The 25104-nt window shown below is 40.4% G+C and overlaps 1 protein-coding gene and 2 pseudogenes across 3 annotated transcripts; 1 reads left to right on the top strand and 2 right to left on the bottom strand.

Moving 5' to 3' along the window:
- Positions 1-1252: 1252 nt before the first annotated feature.
- On the bottom strand, positions 1253-14398 carry LRR1 (leucine rich repeat protein 1). Of its 3 annotated transcripts, none has more exons than XM_027111158.1 (4): positions 14073-14398; positions 10607-10708; positions 7784-8505; positions 1253-2150 (listed from the first exon to the last, which is right to left on the bottom strand). In XM_027111158.1, the coding sequence occupies exons 1-4, from the start codon at positions 14283-14285 to the stop codon at positions 1910-1912; spliced, it is 1278 nt and encodes a 425-aa protein (XP_026966959.1). In that variant the 5' UTR covers positions 14286-14398; the 3' UTR covers positions 1253-1909. The 3 variants fall into 3 exon arrangements, with proteins under 3 accessions (XP_026966959.1, XP_026966960.1, XP_026966961.1); XM_027111159.1 differs by having other exon boundaries at positions 10607-10705; XM_027111160.1 differs by lacking the exon at positions 7784-8505 and having other exon boundaries at positions 10607-10705.
- A 4325-nt stretch (positions 14399-18723) lies between these two features.
- LOC113623026 (small ubiquitin-related modifier 2 pseudogene) lies at positions 18724-19258 on the top strand (annotated as a pseudogene).
- A 3579-nt stretch (positions 19259-22837) lies between these two features.
- LOC113623024 (PRELI domain containing protein 3B pseudogene) lies at positions 22838-23520 on the bottom strand (annotated as a pseudogene).
- Positions 23521-25104: the final 1584 nt, after the last annotated feature.

Genomic DNA, 25104 nt, shown 5'->3' with positions numbered 1-25104 from the left:
CCCACACGCCTAGAGCCCGAGCTCTGCAAAAAGAGAAGCCATCCAGCGAGAAGCCCGTGCACTGCAAGGAAGAGTAGCTCCCGCTCACCGCAACTAAAGAAAGCCGTGTGCAGTAACAAAGACCCAATGCAGCCAAAAATAAAGACCCTGCTTTTTGTAAATGAATTTTAGGCTAAGATGCTTACAATGGGGATGGCTTGTAGATGAGCAAGAATGCAAAGGGCTAGGGTGTAGGAATAACATGGTGGGCACTTATTCCCAACACAGACTTTTTTTTTTTTTTTTTTTGCGGTAAGCGGGCCTCTCACTGTTGCGGCCTCTCCCGTTGCAGAGCACAGGCTCCGGACGCGAAGGCTCAGCGGCCATGGCTCACGGGCCCAGCCGCTCCGCGGCATGTGGGATCTTCCGGACCAGGGCATGAACCCATGTCCCCTGCATCAGCAGGCGGACTCAACCACTGCGCCACCAGGGAAGCCCCCCAACACAGACTTTTATATCTACATTTATTGATGAAGAAATAATTGTCTTTCTACAGGAACATGTAAAAATCAGATATGCACTAAATTTTAACTATGCCACAAAACTTCACTTTTTAAAGAACCATGTTTTAATATAGTTTTATAATATTTTCAGGCAATGTCTCACCAATTTATGAGTTCAGAAAATCCTAAGATACTTAATTACAGAATTCTTAGTTTTAAAGAGCAAAAGTGAATTAACTTTTAGAAGGCAGTATAAAGCCTGGGCTGGAAATCCCCGATCTAGGTTCACAGAGAGGATTTTTCTCCAGATACTTACACTCTTTCCCCTCCTTTGTTCCCAGAGGCTAGTTCTGACACTGTTGCAGTGATCTAGGAGAGAGGCTGATTTGAAAGACAGTGGGAATGAGAATCAAACAGTTCTGCTTCCATTTTCCAAGATTCTTTTAAGTTGGTTCCTTTTATATATCCTCTGCTCTAGTTCAAATCCTAATCATCCTTTAGCTGGTATATTGTGGCTGATATATTGCTATCAGTTTTTTAATTAAAAAACTTAAACATATTAAGTGACTAAAACAAAAAGAACCACCCTCATATAATACAGAACTTAGTAAACGTAGCAATTTTCTGCTACTCCCACCCAACCCCAAAACTTCATTCCAGCCCTAAAAATTAAAAATCTTAGAAATCACAACAAAGATTATGGAATTAATATTATAAAACTTGTAAAAGCTTAAGTCTGTCCAAAGCAACTCCTACTTTATGTATGGTGAATATAAAATTCCATATATATTTAGAATAATATACCTGAAAAACACAAAAGTGCTTAAAAACTTCTATGTAGTTTCATATCAAACAAGTTCTCACTACAGTTTAGACTATATTAGTGCAAAGTATATTTTCTGCATACAGAAACTCAATTTTTTTTTTTTGATATTTATTTATTTGGCTGCACTGGGTCTTAGTTGTGGCATATGGGATCTAGTTCCCTGACCCGGGATTGAACCTGGGCCCCCTGCACTGGGAGCAGAGTCTTAGCCACTGGACCACCAGGGAAGTCCTAGAAATTCAATTTCTTTAACTGAAACGCAAGATGAAAACTGATAAGAAAATTCTATGACCAGAGTGGTTGGGATCAATATCTGTTTTAACATTAAAAAATAGCCCCACAACCCATTCTGGAAACACTAGGCTGAAATAACACAAGTGCAATAAGCTGATAAAAGTTAACACCACAATAAAATTAGGTTTTAATGAAATTAAGATATTACAGCCAAATGATCGAAAATGTTACACTAACGCATTTTTCCCCTCAAGCAAGTATACAAAACCCAAGAAAAGCTTCCCTTTCTCCAATTTGACATGTAAACAATAAGTGAGTCCCAAATTGGCCTGTAACTAAATGAAATTTCTTTTTGTGGTATCACTTATTACATTAACATATCACAGGAATTTACATAACAGGTTAGAGAACAGAAGTAAGAGACAACAGGTGCTTCAGTACCACCCATATTATCTACTAAGACCACAGTGTGAGCAACAGAGTGTAGGTTCATGGTAGTAGTTCCTTGAATAAAACAACTTAGACAGAATCTTCCACAAACACACGTTTTTGCAGTATCCAAATCTTGGCAAAGATGGAAAGGAATGATATGAGAGCCATATGGAATCCTATTGGAAAAAAATATTTTAAAAATAGTTTTTAATGTGTTACTAGATTCAAAACTTCATGTACTAGATTCAAACTTCAAAACTTCATGAATTACTGGACACTGAAATTATAACAATGGAAAAATAAAATTACTCTTAATTAACTCAATATATTGTTTTATTTTCCTAACTGGTACAAATGGGGAAAATATACTAAGTAACAGCATATGACATATTTTGTAAACCTAAGAGGATCTATACTACTCCATAAAGTATCTTTTAGCACTGCCACTTAATTAGCATAACCCACTGAATACAATGAAAGAGCCATCTGTCCTTTATATAATTATACTGTATGACCAGTGTAACATAACTTAAACGTATGGCTCTGTCATACAATTCTTATAAATGATAATGAGAGAATTACTCATTCTATCTGTGAAGAAACATTTATTTAAATAAATCCATATAGGGGCTTCCCTGGTGGCACAGTGGTTAAGAATCCGCCTGCCAATGCTGGGGACACGGGTTCGAACCCTGGTCTGGGAAGATCCCACATGCCGCCGAGCAACTAAGGCCTGTGTGCCACAACTACTGAGCCTGTGCTCTAGAGCCCGCGAGCCACAACTACTGAAGCCCGCGTGCCTAGAGCCCATGCTCCGCAACGAGAAGCCACCCCAATGAGAAGCCGGCGCACTGCAACGAAGACCCAACGCAGTCAAAAATAAATTAATTTAAAAATCAATCAATCAATCCATATACTCTCATAGGCATCAAATGTTCAAAAGGGAATTTTAAACTGTGTGAAACAAATTTAAAACACATGTTGTTTGGGACATTAGTTTTACTTTAGTAGCCAAGTAAGCAATTTAACCTTGCTTAAATTCATTCACTTAAAATTTGCTTAAAATTTCAATGGCGCCCAATACAATTAAAATCCAAGTAAGTCAAAAAAAAAAATCAAATCAAGTCAAACTCAAAACCCTCATCTACAAGACACTAAGAGACAGTTTCTTGAGGTTGCCTGCCCACCTCCCAGCTCGCTACTCCACCCTAAACACAACCATACCGCCATCACTTTGCGTCTCCCCCACACTGTTCTCTTTGTTGTTTCTCTAGTACCTAGGCTGGCACATAATAGGTGTTCAGATCTTTTTCAACAAATAAATAAAACCTACTATTATAATTTAAACTGGAGTTTAAAACCCTATTAGAAAAGTCTGAAAAGATACACATCAAATCAAAAATAGTGGCCTACTCTTCCTAAGGGATTTGGTATTGGCCTTGTTTGCAATTTTTAATTTTTTCACATGTACGAATTTATTATTTGTGTAAGTAACAATTTTTTTCAGAAGTTACTTACTTGTGTAAGTAACAATGTTTACATTCCAGGCTATTGGTTATAGTCTAAGGAAACAGGAAACAGTTAAAAACTGTACTTTCTATCCAACATAATTTAAGTTACAACATATTTTTCTAATAGACTATAACTTTATGTTTATAACCAGTAGTTAGGACAATTTTTTTAAAAATAAATTTAGTTATTTTTGGCTGCATTGGGTCTTTGTTGCTGCACGAGGGCTTTCTCTAGTTGAGATGAGTGGGGGCTACTCTTTGTTGCAATGCGCGGCCTTCTCATTGCGGTGGCTTCTCTTGGTGTGCGGGCTTCAGTAGCTGTGGCTCGCAGGCTCTAGAGTGCAGGCTCAGTAGTTGTGGCGCACGGCTTCAGCTGCTCCGCGGCACGTGGGATCTTCCCAGACCAGGGATTGAACCCGTGTCCCCTGCATTGGCAGGCGGATTCTTAACCACTGTGCCTCCAGGGAAGTCCCAGTTAGGACAATCTATCAATAGCTAGATAACAGATGCTGTTCTCATGGCTTTGGATCTATATTCTTTTTAAAACAAGGGAGCTCAAAACATGCAAAATTATACTTTAGTAAAGATCAGAGTCAGCCAATCTGTTATGATCTTTTCAAATCATCAGTAACCATTTATAGTATTTCTCATTTGGACGTAATTTTCAAATTTGAATAAGTACAATATATATATTTTTTTCATATGTAAGTCTCAGAGAAAACACAGAACAAGAAACTCGGGAGAAGTACATTTCCAAAAGACACATGTTTCTCACAAATCAGTGGTCTTAACCTGAATCATCAGTATCACTTCTGGAGATTTAAAAAAATACATGACATACAATAGGGGTCCATCTCTGGAGATTCTGAACTAGTTGGTCTGAGGTAGAATCTAGGACCTAGATTACCAGAAAATCTAGATATATATTTCTCATCTATATTATTTAGGAACTCCTCCACAACTAATGATAACAACATTGGTTTTTAATTGCCAGAGAAGCAAATTACTTGTATTTATACATCCAGTAAGTATTTATTGGGACCTATTATGAACAAGACACTGTTCTAGGTACTTACATGTATTGTCATTTAATAGGTAATTCTCAAAACCTAGTTAAGAGTCAATGCCTTAAACCAGTGTTTCTCAAAGTGTGGTCCCCCGAGCAGCAGCGTCAACATTCCCTTGGAACTTGTTATAGATGCAGTTTCATCCCCACTCCAAATTTACTGAGTAAGAATCTCTGAGGGTGGGGACCAGCAATCTGCTTTAGTAAGTACTGTTACAATAAGCATGATTGTGATGCACTCTCAACTTCTGAGGATCACTGCCTTAAAACAATGAGCCCTTAGTTACTTTTAGAGCCTTTGTATTCAAAGTGTAGTTCATGGACTAGCAGCCTCGCCTGGAATGTAGGCAATCCAAAAATGGGCAGAAGACCTAAATAGACATTTCTCCAAAGAAGATATACAGATTGCCAACAAACACATGAAAGAATGCTCAACATCATTAATCATTAGAGAAATGCAAATCAAAACTACAATGCGATATCATCTCACACCAGTCAGAATGGCCATCATCAAAAAATCTAGAAACAATAAATGCTGGAGAAGGTGTGGAGAAAAGGGAACTCTCTTGCACTGCTGGTGGGAATGTAAACTGATACAGCCACTATGGAGAACAGTATGGAGGTTCCTTAAAAAACTACAAATAGAACTACCATACGACCCAGCAATCCCACTACTGGGCATATACCCTGAGAAAACCATAATTCAAAAAGAGTCATGTACCAAAATGTTCACTGCAGCTCTATTTACAATAGCCAGGACATGGAAGCAACCTAAGTGTCCACCGACAGATGAATGGATAAAGAAGATGTGGCACATATACAATGGAATATTATTCAGCCATAAAAAGAAACGAAATTGAGTTATTTGTAGTGAGGTGGATAGACCTAGAGTCTGTCATACAGAGTGGAGTCAGTCAGAAGGAGAAAAACAAATACCGCATGCTAACACGTATATATGGAATCTAAGAAAAAAAATGTCATGAAGAACCTAGGGGCAAGACGGGAATAAAGACACAGACCTACTAGAGCATGGACTTGAGGATATGGGGAGGGGGAAGGGTAAGCTGGGACGAAGTGAGAGAGTGGCATGGACATATATACACTACCAAATGTAAAACAGATAGCTAGTGGGAAGCAGCCGCATAGCACAGGGAGATCAGCTTGGTGCTTTGTGACCACCTAGAGGGGTGGGATGGGAGGGTGGGAGGGAAGATAGGGAAGAGGGAAGAGATATGGCAAGAGGGAAGAGATATGGGAACATATGTATAACTGATTCACTTTGTTATAAAGCAGAAACTAACACACCACTGTAAAGCAATTATACTCCAATAAAGATGTTAAAAATAAAAATAAATTTCAAAAAAAAAGCAGATCTCTACTACAGACCTCTAAAACAGAATCTGCTAAACAAGACTCCCAGGTGATGTGAATGCACTTAAAGTTTGAGAAGCAAGCTGCGGTTCTTAATCTTAGCTGGCCATGCATTAGAATACCTGGGGAGTTAGAAAAATACTGGGTCCTACTCCCATTCTTTTTTTTCTTTTTCAAATTTATTTATATTTTATTTATTTATTTTTGGTTGAGTTGGGTCTTCGTTGCTGCACATGGGCTTTCTCTAGTTGTGGTGAGCGGGGGCTACTCTTCATGGCGGTGCGCGGGCTTCTCTTGTTGCAGAGCACAGGCTCTAGGGTGCCCGGGCTTCAGTAGTTGCAGCACGCGGGCTCAGTAGTTGTGGCTCCCGGGCTCTAGAGTGCAGGCTCAGTAGTTGTGGTACACAGGCTTAGTTGCATGTGGGACCTTCCCGGAGCAGGGATCTAACCCGTGTCCCCTGCATTGGCAGGCGGATTCTTAACCACTGCGCCACCAGGGAAGTCCCCTCCCAAACATTCTGATTTAATAAGTCTGGGGTGGGGACTAACCATCAGAATTTTTTGAAGCTCCTCAGGTGATTCTAAATGTGAAGTAAAATTTGAGAACCACTGCTTTAGGATATGAGCTCTTAAGCTAGGGATGGTGAAGAGGAAAGACTGGCTTGGGTTTCAGTGGGGTCTATGAGCATTATAAAGTTGTACGCAAAAGTCTGTGTTTATTCATGTGTGCATTTTTCTAGGCCCATAACTTCTGTCATTTTTCTTTTTTTAAGAGTCTCTCCCCACTAAAAAAAAGTTAAGAATCTCTTCTTCAAAATATGGTGTTCCTACCATTTTATAAGCACTCAATAGTAATTTGGTTCACATCTTAACTTCCACTCCTATATGAAAGCCTGAATAAAATGAATAACTGGAGTTTGGTGTCTCACGACCAACTGCAGTTAGTGTTCAAAGACAAGGGAAGAGAACCAGGAGCTACTGAGTCCTCCTATATGCCAAATGCTTTGCCATTACATTAGATCATTTATCTTCACAACTCTGTAAAGTGGGTATTATTGTTCCTGCTCCACAGATGAGATTCAATCAAAGAGGTTAAATAACTTGCTAAAGCCACACTAAGGGGTGAAGCCAGAAATCACACCTAAGCCTGACTCCAAAGACCACACTTTACCACTATGTCAGATTGGAGTTCTCAAACTTTTAGACTGTATCAGAGATACCTGGAGGACTTGTTAAAACACAGAGAGCCGGACCCCACCCTCAGAATTTCTGATTCAGCCAGTGTGAGGTGAAGCTCAAGAACTTGCACCTCTAACAAATTCCTAGGTGATGCTGATGCTGCTGGTCAGGGAACCAGACTCTGAGAAACAATGTCATTCATTGATTTATTCACTCACTCACTCATTCTTCATTCATTCATTCCCTAACATATTGCAGGTATGGGGGATAGATATCACATTTTAGACCCAAGGGAAATAGTGGAGAATAAGGCAAAGTCCATGCCCTCATGGATCTTACATTCTAGTGAGAATATCTGACAGAAAACGAACAAATGTTAAAAAATATGTATCATTCCAGGTAATAAATCCTATGACAAAAAAATCAAGCAATGTAAGGGGGTGGGGGATAACACTTTAGATAGAGTAGTCAGGAAAGACCTTTCTGGGGTGCCACTTGTGCAGAGAACTGAAGTGAGAAAGTAAGCTATGAGACTTTCTGGAGGAAAAGCATTCTAAGCAGAGGTAAGGAACAGCAAGACGGCCACTGGAGCAAAGCGTCATTGTGCACAGAGTCATAAGCTATGTTAAAGACTTTGTTACTCTGAGGATGATGAGAATACCAGGATGCTATCAAAGGCTTACCTATTATATAGTACGGTTCGCGCAGAAGATTCCAATAAAGTTAATGGCATTTGCAGCTTTATAACTGGAAGGACTTCTGGTTGTTCAAAAATATTTCCAAAAAGATCCAAGTACTCAAGAGATAAATTTTTAAATTCACTAGGCAAAAACGGAAGCTTATTTCGAGCCGCTGACAAAAAACGCAGGTTTGTCAGTTGTCCCATCTTGAAAGGAAGTCGAATCAATTCATTATCATCAAGTTTTAAATCTGTAAGTTCTTGGAGCTGGCAAAACTGCACAGGGAGTGCCTTAATTTTGTTCTTGCTGAGATCCAAACTCCGAAGTGACTTCTGGAGTGTAGACTGACACAAGGCTACACTAAATGACTCCAAGTGATTATCATTCAGGTTAAGTTCTTGAAGGTGGATGAGGTCTCCAATTGTAGCTGGAAGCTTTTTTATATGGTTGTGACTCAAGTCTAATTTTCTAAGGTTTTTTAAGGAAAGCATACGTATATCAACCCGGGCAAGCCCACAATAAGAAGTCTGAAGATGTTCCAGAGAATAGGGGAAGTTCTTGCTTAGAGGATAGTCCTTTTTGGATGTGATAACCATTTTAGTTTTAAATTTTTCAAATTCTGAAGTCTTCATTGGTGTGAAGGTTAAAAGTGGTGCCTCAACATCACAGCCTCTGTGAGCCAGTCTCACAGCTGAAAGGAAACCCTTTAGACTGCTGGAATTGGCCTGAATACATAAAAATAAGTTGTACAATTATAAATTCCATTTTAGATAATGCATCCATGCTAATCTATCCTAAACAAAGTCTGTAAAGTTATATATGCAAATCATGCAATCATTTATTGAAAATGGCTGTACAAATTTTTTTAGTATTCTATTTTCACTAAATTTCAATACAGATACAAAAAATTTTAAACGTTTTTGGAAAAATTATATTGAGAGACATACGCTAAATAAAACTGTTCACAGGGGGAGCCATAAGAGTATAAAATAAAACAGGAAAGCATGAAAAGATTCCACTTAAGATTTGGGTTTAAGATGAACTGACCCAACGACTATAATCCAAAAAAAACACACAAAAAAAGTTACTTAAACTTAGTAACCAAAGTCAAAAAAAAAGAAAAGATGAACTGACCCAAATCTCCAGTGCCTCTGAGATAGAATAAGGTAGTGCGGTGCACTGCAAAACACCTAGGGGGGCGGGTTATTCACAAACACTAGGAATTGTGAAAAGCAACGGCCCTGTCAAAAGCAAGGCCAGGGTTTCCCTGGTGGCGCAGTGGTTGGGGGTCCGCCTACCGATGCAGGGGACGCGGGTTCGTGCCCCAGTCCAGGAGGATCCCGCATGCCGTGGAGCGGCTGGGACCGTGAGCCATGGCCGCTGGGCCTGCGCATCCCGAGCCTGTGCTCCACAGCGGGAGAGGCCACAACAGTGAGAGGCCCGCGTACCGCAAAAAAAAAAAAGCAAGGCCAAATAGCACTCAATGCCAAAAGTACTAGAAAACATCAAAAGCAAGAGACTGCTTCCAGCTGGACATAGAAATCACTAATAAAGTGGTATGTGAACTAAGTCATCAATAAAAACAACTAATACTTGCAGGATACTTTAGAAGTTTCATAAAGTTTATACGTGAAGGACTAGTGAACTTTCAGCAAGTTTGGGAAACTAAGTATATGATCCTATTTGGTTGGAACGTAGGAGCTTTGTAGAGCAGTAAAAGAGAAGAAATATAGTACGGGGATAGATTACAGATGAGCTTGATGCCAAGGTAAGGAGGATAGAATGATCAGGCTGTGGGAAATCACTGAAGAATTTTGAGTTGAGAATTATATGACAAGAGCTATTTTGGCAGCAGTATACACAGTCAAGTGGAGTGAGGAAAGTCTGGTGACCTGGGTGAAGTAGTCCAGCCAGTAGGTCCAGAGTGGTCATCAGTGTCGAGTTCTACAGAGCTCAAAAAGGATAAGAAATAATGGCAATGTGATTTGGCAAATAGGAGGGAGATCACTGATCTCTGAGGCAGTGTTTTGTGAGTAACCAGTGAAAGCAGAGGTCAAAAGAGATAGCAAGAAAGTGGAGCCAATAGATTTAGCCTTGATTTTCCAGAAATTTGTCTATTCTACTTTTTTAATTGGTAAGACCTCTCAGCTTGTTTTTAGGTAGAAGGAGTTAGTGGAAAGATAGGCTGAATATAAGAGAAAATGAAAAACCACAAGAACAGGAGGAGGTAGGACAAAACACCTCCATTCAATACAAATACCTTAAACAGTTATTAAACTTTTAATGTTTACAAAGCACCTGCCTTGGGGTTAAGGATACCACAAGGTTGAACAAATCACTGCTCCTACCCTCTGGGAAGGGGGAAAAGGAAAAAGTGAGGTAAGGCAAAGACGAAAAGAGTTTTTTATTCTAATGGTTTATGTATTTTAAAAAGTGATTATAGTAAGTAAAATACCCCCTGAAGTGTTTCTAATTGTATTTCATTCTTTTTTTTTAACACCAAATTTAGATTCATCACCTGTGATTCAGCTGGCAAAACGCAGACCTGTGCCACCTGCCTTATAGAGTTCTGTCTAAGAACACCCTGAGGCTCCATCTTGGGCACAGAAGCAAACCCAGTTTTCCTTCCCATCCTGGGCAACTTTTCTGAGACTGACTCTGCCGTTTTAGAGGCCATACATGCATGCCAGGGAAACTGCCGTCACTTCTTCAAACATACCAGCAAGTGACTGTCTCTGTTCAGCTATGTGGGTATCAGGATCCTAAAAGAGCCTCTATTCTCTTTACAGTCAACCAATCTAAGCATTAACGTTTTTAATACCATACCTTACTTAGACAGATATCCACGGGAGGCTCCTTTAACCGAACAGTGGCTTTCCCCTCATCCACAAATTTGGTGAAGAACTGCTCAATGTTCTCCTTTAGCTGCTTAAAACCAATGGGAAAAAAGGACAAAACCAGGTACTGTTATTCAATATTTATTACAACTGGAATGTGCCAGTCACTTTGCCAGGTTTGGTTTGGCCTTTAGTTCTTAAGTCTGGGTGTTCTGTGGTTTTAAGATTTAAAGGTTTTTGTTTGGGTGGTTTTTGGGGTATTTACACTCCTTATCTAGCATCTGGTAAGATATAATTGTTCTGGGCCTTCCTTGGTGGTGCAGTGGTTAAGAATCCGCCTGCCAATGCAGGGGACACGGGTTTGAGCCCTGGTCCTGGAAGATCCCACATGCCGTAGAGCAACTAAGCCCGTGCGCCACAACTACTGAGCCTGCGCTCTAGAGCCCGTGAGCCACAGCTACTGAAGCCCATGCACCTAAAGCCCGTGCTCCGCAACAAGAGAAGCCACCGCAATGAGAAGCCTGCACACTGCAACGAAGACCCGATGCAGCCACAAAAAAAGACATAATTGTTCTACCTGTCCAGTAACTCTTTCTTCTTCGAAAACAGAAACCCCTGTGTTTGAGGAGAATGTTTCTTTTCTCCCATTGCCAATAGCAGCTACTTGCCTTCTTAACTTCAGCCCATTAGTCTGGGGTGGGCATGCCTCCCACAAGATATAAACTCAGTGAAAGCAGGAATCTTGTCTCCTTTGTTCACCTTTATTTCCCTGGAGCCAGAAAAGTGACTGACACATAACAGCTGCTCAAAAATTTTTAATGACTAATGTTGCTTCTGCTTCAGACTTCAATGCAGCAACTATTTATTGAGAAGCCACTATGTACCAGGTACTATGACAGGGGGCTTGGGACAACAGTGGTAAGTAAGACCAGCATGGTAATTACACTAATCAAGTTGGCGATCTCATAAGAGACAGTTATTAAACAAGTAATTACAAGCATAACAAATATTAAAAGAAGGGAAGTACAGGCTGCTGTAAGACCTTATTAGCGAAGGGGTATGAAAGTGACCTTAAAGGTAAGAATGAAGGATTAAGAGATGTTAGGCAACTGAAGATACTGGGGGAAGACACAGCAGGTAGCATACCAAGAAGATGGAACAATGTGTTCAAAGCCTTCAAGGTAAGAGAGCTTGGTAGCTGTGAGGAGCTGAAAGATGTTCAGTGCACCTGAAAGATCCAGTGAAAAGAGGCAGGTGAGCCTAGAGAGGTAAACAGAGATTAGATGGTGAAAGATTTTGTAAACCATATTAAGAATTTTGGATTTTATCCTAGGAACAGTGATATCCACTGACTGACTTTAAGATAGGAACATGATTAGGTCTACATTTGGAAAAGCTTCCTTTAACTACAGTGTAAGAATGAACTTTGGGACGGGGAGAATGGGATGGAAAAAGACAACGGTAGAAGTAGGAAGATCCTTTAAGAAACTAGCGAGGCAAGGGACAATGGTGATTTAGATTACAGCTGGGATGGAAGGAGGTATGAAAATATGAAAGCTACCTAGGAAGTAGAATTGAAAGAATTCAATAATATATTGGATGTGGGGAGGGAAAGGCTTTAAGGTGTCTGGATGGGGCAGAATACTACTTAAAGGGTTGCAGAAGACTGTCGGAAAAGCAGGGTTAGGGATGGCAAGGAAAATTAATCTGGGGATATTTTAAGTTTGAAATACTGCTACACATCCAAGTGAAGATTTCCAGTAGGTAGCTGGCTCAAGTTGGAAGTTAACGGAGAGGACTAGCTAAAGAACATATTTGGAAATCACAGTCAAATGGATGACAGCTGAAGTCAGGACAGAAGGGTAGAGGGTTGTAAGAAAGAGCCCCGAGATACTTCCATACTGAGCACTAATACCTACTCTTCAAGGCCCAGGACAAAACCACCTTAATTCAACCAATAAATGTTTACTTGACACCTACTATGTCCCAAGCCCTGTGGCACCACCTCTTCTACAAAACTTTCTCAAGACCTTTAATCAGAATTGATCTCATTTTTGATATTATACTACTCTGCTTCTACCTTTATTACAGCACTTATCATAGCCCACCTTTATAAGTGGTGGTTTCTGTTTCTCCCTTTCTGGTCTTGGAAAAACAGTGACTAAATCAGGTTTATTTCCCACAGTATCTAGCACTGCACCCTGCACACAGTAAGTCTTCAACTAGCAGTTTACAATAAAATTTTGGTTAGGTCAGCTACTGACTATTAGTGCAATAAACGTTTTAAAGGAGAGATCATAACAGACTCTGAAAATAGGCAGTACCTAAGCTGGGCATGAAAAGATAGGTTTTAGGGAAGACAACAGGGAGAAAAGGGAGACCCAATTCTGGTTATGAGTTTGCTTCTGTCACCTAACAGTTTTCTAACTTTTAAAATTTGGGTGATTTCTAAAGTCCTTTTAATTCGAAAAATTATACGAATTGATTCCATGGAAAGGGGGGAATTATTTAGACTTTCAACTACTCACATCAAACATTTATGTGGCTCTGAATGAAACAGCAATAACTCCTTTCCTCAACTATGAGTATTCACTGAGGAGTAAAACACTGTAAGGGAAATAATCTCAGAAATTGTATAAAGTCCAGTCAAGAGTCAGATGCAATGGTGGGTGATGAATTGTCCCCTCAATTTTATTATAGTAGGCACAAAACTATTCCAGTCATTTTCACAAAATAACGTGCTTGGTAATCAACGTAAAAGGATTTTATAAAACTTGCACTTTAAAAATTCTATTTCAAAAAATTCCACTTCAACTTCCAACTTCTTCTGGAGGGTTTACTACTGCTAGGTAGATACGAAAAAGTCTTGGACCTAACAAATCAAGACTTAGGAAATCAAACATTTGAGGAGAAATAAAAGAGAGAGAGATGCAGTAACCAGTAACTTTAATAAAAATATCAAGATGCAACCCAAGCATTACTGCTTTACTACTGTACTAATCTGGCCTAATGACCTTAGAAACACCCTACAAAGCCTTAAAACAAACAAAACAAACCAACAAACAGACAAAACTAGCAAAAAGCCTGTGGAGAAACAGAATCTACTGAACCAAAGAGTAGTCATTTTACAGTTCCCCCAAACTGGACTGATGCTTCGTTTATAGTTTAATCCGGCAGGCCGAAATTTCCAAGGCTTTAAAGGGGCGGGGCTGCTATCTGCAACTAAACAGCAAGGCTGTCAATACAAAGTCGCAGAAATGGGCAAGAAAAATAAGACGTGCACTCTCAAAATCGTTCCTCCTCGGGGTCCGTAGGGAGACGCCGGGGTCCGGGTGGTCATGGGGTTCGGGGCCGGGCGCTCAGGAACCCCTAAGACGGAGTCCAGCCTCGGGAACAGTCGGGCGCTTAGGGCAAGAGCGCCCGGCTGCCACCCCTGACCTGCCTGCTTCACGCACCTCATAGCGGGTCCCGAGCTTGTCCTTCAGAGTGGAAATGAACAGGCAGGCGTGGTGCCGGCCGCCCCGCTCGCCCCCCGCTCGGGGCCGCGGCTCAGTCCTGGGCGCCTGCTGACAGAGGCTCAACACCGCGCGGACGCCCTTGCCCCTGTTCCTCAGTCCCAAGGCCGGCAAGTGCCGACTGATCACCTCCACCTCGCAGTGCAACTTCATCTCGCTGTAGCTCCAGCAACCAGCTGCCACCTCTCGGCTTTGAAACTTCCCCCTTCCCGCCGCGCCGCGCTGCGCCGCGCCGCCGCCGGGGTCCTAGAGCACGCGGCTGTTCGGGGATCTGCCTGCCTGCTCGTGGTGCCGACGTCTCCGGTTTCTTTGTACAGCGGCTCCACGAGTCCTGCGGGAACGGGCGGCGTCCCCTCTCCCTTGCAGGGTCAAGTCCGCACTGTGGCTGCGGCCCGCGGAGGGCGGACACCTACCACCTGAGGACGCGGCGCGCCTCTCCCGAAACCGGCGATCGGCGGGGGCGCCACGTCCTTTCCCGGGAGCGCGCGCTGACGGACGCAGCTCTTATAGTTTGGGGCCGAGTCCTAGTTTCCGCTGTTGACCGTTAATGCGCTGCACGCACACGTGGGGTCCTTGAGTTTCCTAAGGAAAGGCATCAGCTCCTCTGTTACCGGGGAAGCCTTTTTGCCTACAAACTTTCGGCCCTTTGCGAGTTGCCTAGTGCCAGTTGGGGCGCGACATTTCCCGGCGCTGATGGGCTGGTGTTTTGTTTTGTTTTTGGTGCTCCGGAGGCTACACCTGCTACGTCAGAAGGGAACTTGATATGACAGTATTTGACTTGGCCATTCCTGTTGAACAAATTCCCACTTTGCAACCGCTAGTGGGTTGGATGGAGTGGCTGGCATCTAAGGCTTGGAAAGACCGTCCAGACCCCAGATGCATACCCTTCGGACTCCTTATTCCATTTATTAAAGAAGGGCCAGGCCCTGGGTGGGGCGAGGGAGGCGCTCACACTTAGGGTCGTAGTAGTCTCGCCCACTTAAATTTTGCGCGCTCGCCTCTCGCTGGTCCCAGATTTGTATTAAATATTCCATTTTGTCTAAGATGTACTTTCGCAAGTGTGAAATGGCGTCCAAAAATACTTTTCAACCGTGACAATATAATGATTTATTCTTGAATGAGCGTCTCTGTGTACAACAGTTTGAACCTAGAGGGTTATCCGTTAATTATCTTCTGAAAAACAAAGTTGGTTCATGAAAAGTGGTGATAAGGTAATAAAAAATTACTTTTTTTCCTATTTAGTGTTCTTGCTTGTAGAGCATGAAAGCACTACTCAGCATTTACCAACAGTTAATCTTATGGCTAGAGAGAAAAAGGATTAAACTAAAACGACACCCTAGAATTTTCAAAGAAATTGGACTTTATAGGAATTACCTATTTTTTGTTCGAGTGGGTAATAACATAGATGAAAAAATAAAACACCTGTGTAAACAAGTATGTTAAAATATACCTCCGAACCTGTAGAAAAAGTTGGGAGCTGGGAACATTTTAAATGTTGGACAAACTGTTGTAATTTTATTTTATTTATTTTTTGGCCATGCTGCATGGCTTGTGGGAGTTCCCCGACCAGGGATCAAACCCCTGCCCCTGGCAGTGAGAGCACCTGAGTCCTAACCACTGGATCTCCAGGGAATTCCCTAAAATTACTTTTCATTTATTTTGTTTCTCCAGGTTTCTGTGCATACCAGGCATTCAACAGATAATTGAATATCTCTGACTTCCTGAATTTGTGCCCACAGTAAACTTTACTCAGGTTTGTAGCTCAGCTGGGTTCAAGCTAGTAAAATCGAATGTCATCATGTTCTTAAAGAGAGAGGTCACAATCTATGGACAGTGTAGACTTGTCTGCCCTAGCACGTTGGGACCAGATCTTGGAGCTGGTTTTTTTAATGGTAAATTTCATCTAGACTAAATAAAGCTGGGGCTTCCCTGGTGGTGCAGTGGTTTAGAATCCGCCTGACCATGCAGGGGACACGGGATTCGAACCCTGGTCAGGGAAGATCTCACATGCCGAGGAGCTGCTGAGCCCGTGTGCCACAAATACTGAACCTGTGCTCTAGAGCTTGCACTCCACAACTACTGAAGCCCGCACACCTAGAGCCCATGCTCTGCAACAAGAGAAGCCACCACAATGAGAAGCCTGCGCACCGCAACTGGAGAAAGCCCGCGCACAGCGACAAAGACCCAATGCAGACATAAATAAATAAATTAAATTTTTAAAAAAACTAAATAAAGCTATATAGTTAACAAATATACACCTAAGAATTAGACTTTTATAGTGCTGCTTTTGATAGGGTTAGAGTAGGATAATTAGTTAGGTTAGAAATCTCACCAGGGGATTAAAGACAGAAAGGAAATTTTAACGGAGTTTGGGAGACTGTTGTAAGCTAATGACCACTCAAGAAAAGAATCCAGTTATCTAGCAACAATCTACTCTTAACTTGAAGGAAGACCAGATGCATCCAAGTGCCAGGCACACTCAAGCCACAAACCCTGATAGTTAAAACACAAGACGATAGATATGGAGTCTGAATCTTGTAACATAAAGTCAGGGAGTTAGTGGTCCTTAAAGGGTTGCATTTCTGCATGTAGCCAAGACAGGAATATAGGTGAAAGGGGAAAGAAACTAGGTGAAAGGGGACATTATACCAAAACCTGAGATGAATGACCATATTTTAGTATACATTACCACCGTTTTGCTAATATATATTTGACTTAAATAGTTCCATGACCATCCCAATTAGACCATATAGGGTCAAAGGAGGAACTTACGATGTAAGCCTTTGAAACCTCTAGGGGGCTCCGAGGAGCTCCAGTTCTTTCTGTCTCATGGAAGAAAGAATTCAGAGAGGGGCAAAGTGATAGATAAGTGATTTATTAGAATAGGATGCTTGTGAGGCTTATAAGCAGGAGGGAGAGAGAGTGCTGCACCCTGAGAACTTAGCGGGCTATGGTTTTATAATCAAAGGAAGTGTTGGGCTTGGGGAAGACCACCATCTTCCTCATTCCTGAGTAGAGGTCACACTTTCATCATCAGTTCCTCCTCCATGTCGGCTGGGGGACTTTTCTTGTCCCTACATGGTCAAGCCAGGACTGTCATGGCACAATGGAAATAAGCAAAAAGGCAGTAACATATGCTAAAAATGGTTAAATCATTTCAGGTTTCAATATAACGTCACCCTTTCTTTCTTTCTTTATTATTTTTTTTGTGGTACGTGGGCCTCTCGCTGTTGTGGCGTCTCCCGTTGCGGAGCACATGCTCCGGACGCGCAGGCTCAGCGGCCATGGCTCACGGGCCCAGCTGCTCCGCGGCATGTGGAATCTTCCCGGACCGGGGCACGAACCCGCGTCCCCTGCACCCACAGGCAGACTCCCAGCCACTGCGCCATCAGGGAAGCCCATATATTTTTGTTTTTAATGTGCCCAGAGGAGCATGTCCTAGGAATCAATAACTTACTGAGCTCACTGGACAGGATGTGGGTCTCATACCACCATTGTTTTATTGTTTTGGGGCATGTCTCATGCTCCTGTTGCATGGTTTTATTGCTAAGCAAGACTGCTTGGTTTTGTGGTTAAGCAAACCTGCTTTCTTGAGTAATCATTAACTTACAGGGGTCTCTGATACTTTTTTATCTACTTACAATCCCTTAGTGGGATTAACTATTTAATTACCTACTTTGTTCCTTTACTCTGTCCCTATCACCTTGACATCTACCAAAAAATGAGGAAGAAGGTGGTCTTCTCCCCTCCCCAGGTTTTGTTTGATTATAAAAATATAGCCCTCTTTGTTCTTGGGGCTGCCTTGCCTGCCTGTTTGTATCTCTCACAAGCGACCTATGTATGCTAATAAACTCACTCTTCACCTGCCACTTTGCCTTTTCTGCAAAGAGACAAAAGAACCTGAGCTTCAGTAAGTCCTATACTAGGTGAGTGGTTTCAATTAAGACAGTGGGTTCGAGGTCCCTCCTAAAGTCAGGGATCGTGGGTTCAAGTCCCATCTGAGATGGAGCGTGGTTTCCCTTTTCCCTGTTGACACTCTTTGATCATGTTTTATAGGTTGTGTTTCCACTATGATTTCCTAATTAATACCCAACTGCCCCTTCTTAGTATTGCCATGTCAGTTCAGAACTGCATTACTTCCCTCCAGAATTATTTCTTTTTTTAAAAAAGAGAAAAATACTTTATTATTAATCAGAGAATAGTATATTAAAATGAGATAACATATTTACTTATAGATCTGCAAAGATCTATAAGTTAAACAAACATTTAAAACAAAAATTTATACTGTTAAAACAAACATTTATACTCATTGTTGGTAAGGAATAAACATTCTCACATACCTTTAAGGCATCTGCCAATTGTCAGAATTATTTCTAAACCCACCAGGTCTTCTTACTTCAGTACACTTATTCATTCATTTAATATTTATGGTGTTCTTGCTGTATGCCAGCACCTGTGCTAGATGTTTAAAAGGCAAAGGTGCTCTCCCTCCTCCACCGCTGCCGCCTCCTTCTTCTGCCACTCCTGGTGCTGCTTGTGTGCTCTTTTGATGTGGACCTGACACCTCTTTAGTGAATCGGCAGCTGAGGAGAATCTGGCACTCGCCATGGCTGATGAAAAGCCCAAGGAAGGAGTCAAGACTGACAACAATGATCATATTAATTTGAAGGTGGCGGGGCAGGACCGTTCTGTGGTGCAGTTTAAGATTAAGAGTCATACACCACTTAGTAAACTATTGAAAGCCTATTGTGAACGACAGGGTATGTCAATGAGGCAGATCAGATTCCAATTTGATGGGCAGCCAATCAATGAAACAGACACACCTGCACAGTTGGAAATGGAGGCTGAAGATACAATTGGTGTGTTCCAGCAGCTGACAGGAGGTGTCTGCTAAAAAGGGAACCTGCTACTTTACTCCAGAATTCTGTTCCTCCAGACCAAGAAGACATTCTCAATTAGAAAACCGCAATTTGGTTCCACCACATCCTGACTACTACAGTATAGTTTTCTCTATTCTTTCATTTTCCCCTTCCCCCTTCCTTTATTGTAAATAAAGTAACTGGTGTACGTGCACAAGCATAGTGCATTTTTTTTTTTAAGTAAATGGCCAATGGTATGTTTTGTTTTTGTTTTCTTTCTGCGGTACGCGGGCTTCTCACTGTTGTGGCCTCTCCTGTTGCGGAGCACAGGCTCCGGACGCGCAGGCTCAGCGGCCATGGCTCACGGGCCCAGCCGCTCCACGGCATGTGGGATCTTCCCGGACTGGGGCATGAACCCGTGTCCCCTGCATCGGCAGGCGGACTCTCAACCATTGCGCCACCAGGGAAGCCCGCGAAGCCCGCCAATGGTATGTTTTGACCGACATCTAATGGAGATGGGTTGGGGAAAAATACTGGTTCTATGAAAATACCCCCTTTTCTCCATTAGTGGCATGCTCATTCAATTCTTGCCTTTATATTTCAGTAAGTTATTTTGCTCTCACTGTTTAACAAAAAAAGAACAACATAAAAATCCTTGCATACCTTGTTCGATGGGAGAATTTTAATGCTTTTCATTTATCATTGTAAAACCAAGGACAATTTTATAACTTTTTTGTATGTAGCTGTTACAAGTAGGGCAATGTCTTTAAATTACTCTAAAAGAAATGAATCCTGGACAATTTTCCCTTCAAGTCAAGAGTCTTGTGGTTTAAATAAACTTCTTGTTCAAAAAAAAAAAAAAGGCAAAGATGAGTTTACATTGTTTAGAAGAGACAAATAAACCAATAATTATACTATAATGGGAGAAATGTTAGATGAGAACGTTAGATGAGTATAAAGCAGCCAGATGATGAAAACAATTTTTTTTGCTAAACTAAGTCTTTTTAACATTATCCTGAAAATTCTGGAACACGATTGAAAACGTTCAAGCAGGGGATAAAATTTAGACCTGTTTAAGAAAGGCTACTGTGGTCAGTGAAGGGATTAATTTGCAGTTAAAGCAAGCCTAGAGGCAGCAATACCAGTTACGAGGCTAATACAATAATCCACCATTCACACTGTTGCCAAATTAAATTTTCAAAGGTGTCTCTCATCACAGAATCCTAAAATGTTGAGCTGAAACATAATTTACAGGTATTCTAATTCAGTTCTCTCATTTTATAAGAGGGGAATGGAAGCTGAAAAGAGTAAAGGGATTTGCCTGTGACCTCATAGATAGTCATTGTTCGAACAAATAATACTGGAACTTAAGTCTCATATGTTGTGCTTAATTCTTCCCAAAAATCTTCATGGATTTCCACTCCACAATTTAATTAAATACAGTTACCCAAAGCCTTGTCTCTTTTCCCCTCAGAATCCAGGTCCTATTACCTAGATGGACAAATCTCCCCAGAGGAGTCTCTATGGTTTTCAGTTCCCTCTTCGTTCCTGATCTTTGGGATTCCCTGGAGCTCAACTCTGCATTTTATTTATTTATTTTTAGTTAAAAGGAAGCTTTTATTAACAGGAAAGTTTTTCTTAATTCATATAAGATCCATCTTTAATATTAAATAGGATAATATACTCCATAGTCCGAGTCTAATTCTAACCCATGAACACTTTATTCCAGTTTAGTCCTCTCAGATGCTTGCTATGTTATTTATATTTTAACAGGTGAAAGCCATTAACTACTAGCTACTTCACTAAAAGTAACTACATTGGAAAATGAAAATTTATAGAATTTTGTCATTAGATCAGAGTAAAAAAATCAAACAGGATAAAATTTTGTTTAGAAATCTTTATCATTAGGGTATTCTTACACTTTTCAGAACAAGTATAATTTTCAGAAATTATACAAGGCAACTTATTAAATATCAATATTTAGCAATGTTTTGTTTAGTTGAAATGTTATTTTAATTGTAAAAACCATCTCCGGTTACAAAAAAAATCAAAAATCTTATTGGCTTTAACTTGCTTTTACAAACGTCCTAAGAAGTCTCAAGCTAAACAATATTTTAAGTCGAAAAACAATAATTTTCAAATAGTTTGTTATACTATTTTTGTGGTTTATGTACATATATTAACTGGTTTCTTTTATAGGAAACCTGACTAGAAGTTTATCACTTTAAGTACTGTGAAATAAAGGCAAGAGCTCATCACCTTTTAACAAAAATACTCTGTATGCAACAATTCCCAGTATCAAAAATATTCTTATTTATTTAGTGGTGGATAATTAATTGCCTGCTACAAAATACAAAACAAAATACATTTACTGGATTAGATTTCACATTGCAGCTGCCCTCTGGCATCCAAAGCAAGGGTTTCCATAAATAAAAGCTGCAAAGCAATTCACCTACTGGTTAGTTTAGGTCAATGATTTTTTTCACCCTATTATTCTTTTTTCTTCTCCACGGCCCCCATCCCCTGCAGGGACACGGTATTATTAAAAACATTAAGTCCCTGGAATTTATGCATCAGAGCAAGACATCATTTGAGTAATTTCAAATGATGTACAGCTCTTCATGTAAAAAAAGATGTTTTGTGGTCGTAATTAACTTCAAAAAGTAATTAGATTCAAATAACCTGGCATATCATGCTTTAGCAATTACAGAACCATGATTTTGACACATGGCAATTTATAAGTTAGGCAAATGTGAAATGCTAAAAGATGTGAACAGCTGTTCTTCTGTTTAAGTTTAGAGTGCTGCAAAATTCTGGCAATGACTTTTTTAGTTAACATGACCAGCCCACGATACAGCATACTAAGTCATAAAGTACAAATCCAAGGAAGGTAATACCTTTACTAAGTTACAAAACTTTGGCAAACCAATACAGTACTCTTTAACACAATAAAGTATATTTTTGTTGGCGTCATTTATTACTTTTGTGATAGTTTTTACTCCAAAAATGTTAAGTACCAAATTAAAACATTGTGATTTTTAATGGTGGTTTATAGCAGAGCAAATTATTTTATACAATCAATGTCTTTTTAAAACTATACAGTTTCTCCTTTAAAAGTGAGTTCCCTCATGCAAGTTCTACAAGTTTATTGCAGCAGGGTAGTCGTGGGTATGTAAGAGGTGGCTCTGCTTGGTTCTGGGGTTGGTCCAAAACTAGGTAGAGTTCCAATGCATGAAAAGCTTTAAAATTCTACCTTAAGGAGGTTTAATCAGCCAATATCAATTTTCAAGTGCTTTTCAAAAATTGTTAAATTGTTACATAAATACTGGAATCCTCAAAATCAGGCAGTCATTTCAGACAACACTAATTTCAGCCGATCCCTTTTATTTAGAAACACTGCAGCTCTTGGCTTTGATCAAGTCAAATAGTCTTTCTTCAGCTTATCAAAAAACAAAATTCTACCGAAAATATAGTTGTATTTTTATTTATTTATTTTTTAAAATTAATTTATTTTATTTATTTATTTTTGGTTGCGTTGGGTCTTCGTTGCTGTGCGCGGGCTTTCTCTAGTTGTATTGACCAGCTTCTCATTGCGGTGGCTTCTCTTGTTGCAGAGCACCAGGCTCTAGGCGCACAGGCTTCAGTAGTTGTGGCGCGTGGGCTCAGTAGCTGTGGCTCGCGGGCCCTAGGGCACAGGATCAAGTAGTATGTGGCGCCCAGGCTTAGTTGTTCTGTGGCATGTGGAATCTTCCCGGACTAGGGCTCGAACCCGTGTCTTCTGCATTGGCAGGCGGATTCTCAACCACTGCGCCACCAGGGAAGACCTGTATTTTTTTAAAATAACAAATAAATATACTGTCAGCTTGTAGAGACCTGGGGAACTGGGTGTTGTTTATCAACTTTCATTATGATTTCTTCACAAATGCTGCTGCTGCTGTTGGTGTCCTTATGCTCCCTCTTGCCGAAGCCGTCAATCCCTCAATTTCAGCATTTAATTTATGTATTACCCACTCCATTTGCTTCTCGGCCTTTATTAGCATTTGACGGTATCGTACTTGCCATCAGTCCTTCGAGGTTAACTGCTGAGACTGACTTCTTTCATGGTAATTATGGCTTCTTGAGTCAAAACAGTTTTTTCTGGGTCTTGAGGCAGTGGTTTGTATATGTCTCTCATCTACTGAAACCATATTTGTAGATGAAATATTAGTAGATTTAATTTCCATTGTTTTCTCTACGGGATCCACTACAGAATGTTCTTGCATATATGTTTTGGTTCTTGCTGTAACAATAAGAGATTTCACAATGAAGGCCGTCCCCACTCTGTGCTGAGAAGTCTATGGCTGTGCAGTTTTCCAGAGGGATCTATGTGTCTGTCCAATGCATCGACTCCAAACACACTCGGATTCATAGGGTTTGGGTATTTCTGCATTGCAGCTGTTGTAACAGTTTCCCATGGGTGGTCAAAGACGTGCTCCGACGTCCAGATCTTCATGGTGCCGGCGGCCCGCGCGGTGTCCGGGTGTCGCTAGGGCACAATGAAGCAAAGAAGCCACTCTTGCCCCGCCCCGCCTCTCAGCCGCCAACTCTGCATTTTAAAACATACCATATTTCTTCTAACAAGTTTGGGTGTTCACAGCAAGAGGAATCTTAGGTTATCTTGTCCAAAATAATTGCTATATGATTACTTATTTAATGCCTGTATTTACTGCTAGACTACAAGCTTCCTGGACAGGTTCTGAGTCACTACTGTTACATGCAATATCTAGCATAGTGTTCACATATAGTAGGTACTCAATGCATATTTGTAGAAAGAATGAATGAGTAAATGACTATCTAAATATTCATTCAACAAATGTTTATGAGAGCCTACATTGTACCAGAATAGAGTAAGCTTACCGATGATTATGCATTTGGTTAATATTTCTTGAGTTAGAGTGAGTAGCTAGCCATTTGGGAGAGAGGGAAACTGGATTTCTCCCTTACTCCTGGGGGATGGTGATATAAATTTTAGGTGGATTCAAGATTTAAAATGAAAACCAAAAATGTAACAGTACAACAAGAAAACACAGTAGAACGTGTTTAGAATTTTGACACAAAACCTAAAAGTAGTGACCTAACAATTTGATAAATTTTCATACATAAACTTTAAATCTTTTTGCATGGAAGAATACCTGGAACATAAACATAGAAATAAATAAGAATCTGGTGTTGTAGTGACTAGAATAACTTTGCAACCAACATGAAAAGTCAAAGGGCTAATTTTCTTCCATGTAAATATTTACAAATATACAAACTACAGCCCAGCAGCACATTAGCAAAGTGGGTTGTAGACTGGAAGGAGAAGTTCTCAGATAAAGATACATGGCTGGCTTATAAACATAGCAAAACATGTTCTGCAGCATCGAAATTCAAATTGAAACAACACTTGCCATTTTTAGGCTATCAGAAGGACAAATATAAAAAAGTTTGCTAATTCACACTGTTGGGGGAGTGTGGAAAAACAGATATTTTCTATGGGTATTTGGTTGAATTGTTATGATTTCTATAGATGGCATATTGGTAATCTCTATCAAAAATTTAAAAGTTCATATTCTTTTGCCTCACAGTCCCATTTCCAGAATATAATTTTACAGACATACTTTATAATATAGATATACTATGTAGATATAGATATAATTTAAGTATGCAAAGGAATGTTCAAAGATGTTCCAATTTCACTTCATTCCCTATTTTTGCTATATATTTCTCCATAGCATTTATACTCTTCTAAGATGCTTTATGATCTATTTGTATGATCTATCTGTACAAACAGAATCATACCATTGGGTATGGTATGCTTCTGTTTGTATAAATGAAAATAAATGTAGTAAATATATATAAATACAAACATATGTATATGGACACATTTATACATATGTATGTATACATGCATAGATATGCACATATACTTCTGTGAGTGGATGAGTAGATAGGTAGATAGATAGCTACACTTATTTCTTTAAAGATCCTGATAACATGTGTGTTTGGACAGGGAGACTGGAGAAATAGGGGTCTGGGTTGGATAAAAACTTACTTTTAAAAATACACTTTACGGGCTTCACTGGTGGCGCAGT

Source organism: Aethalodelphis obliquidens, unplaced genomic scaffold (genome assembly GCF_003676395.1).
Source record: "Aethalodelphis obliquidens isolate GAN/ISIS:26980383/991018 unplaced genomic scaffold, ASM367639v1 scaffold10, whole genome shotgun sequence".
NCBI lineage: Eukaryota > Metazoa > Chordata > Mammalia > Artiodactyla > Delphinidae > Aethalodelphis > Aethalodelphis obliquidens.
Note: the sequence above shows the minus strand (reverse complement) of the source record. Positions and strands in the feature narration are given on the sequence as shown.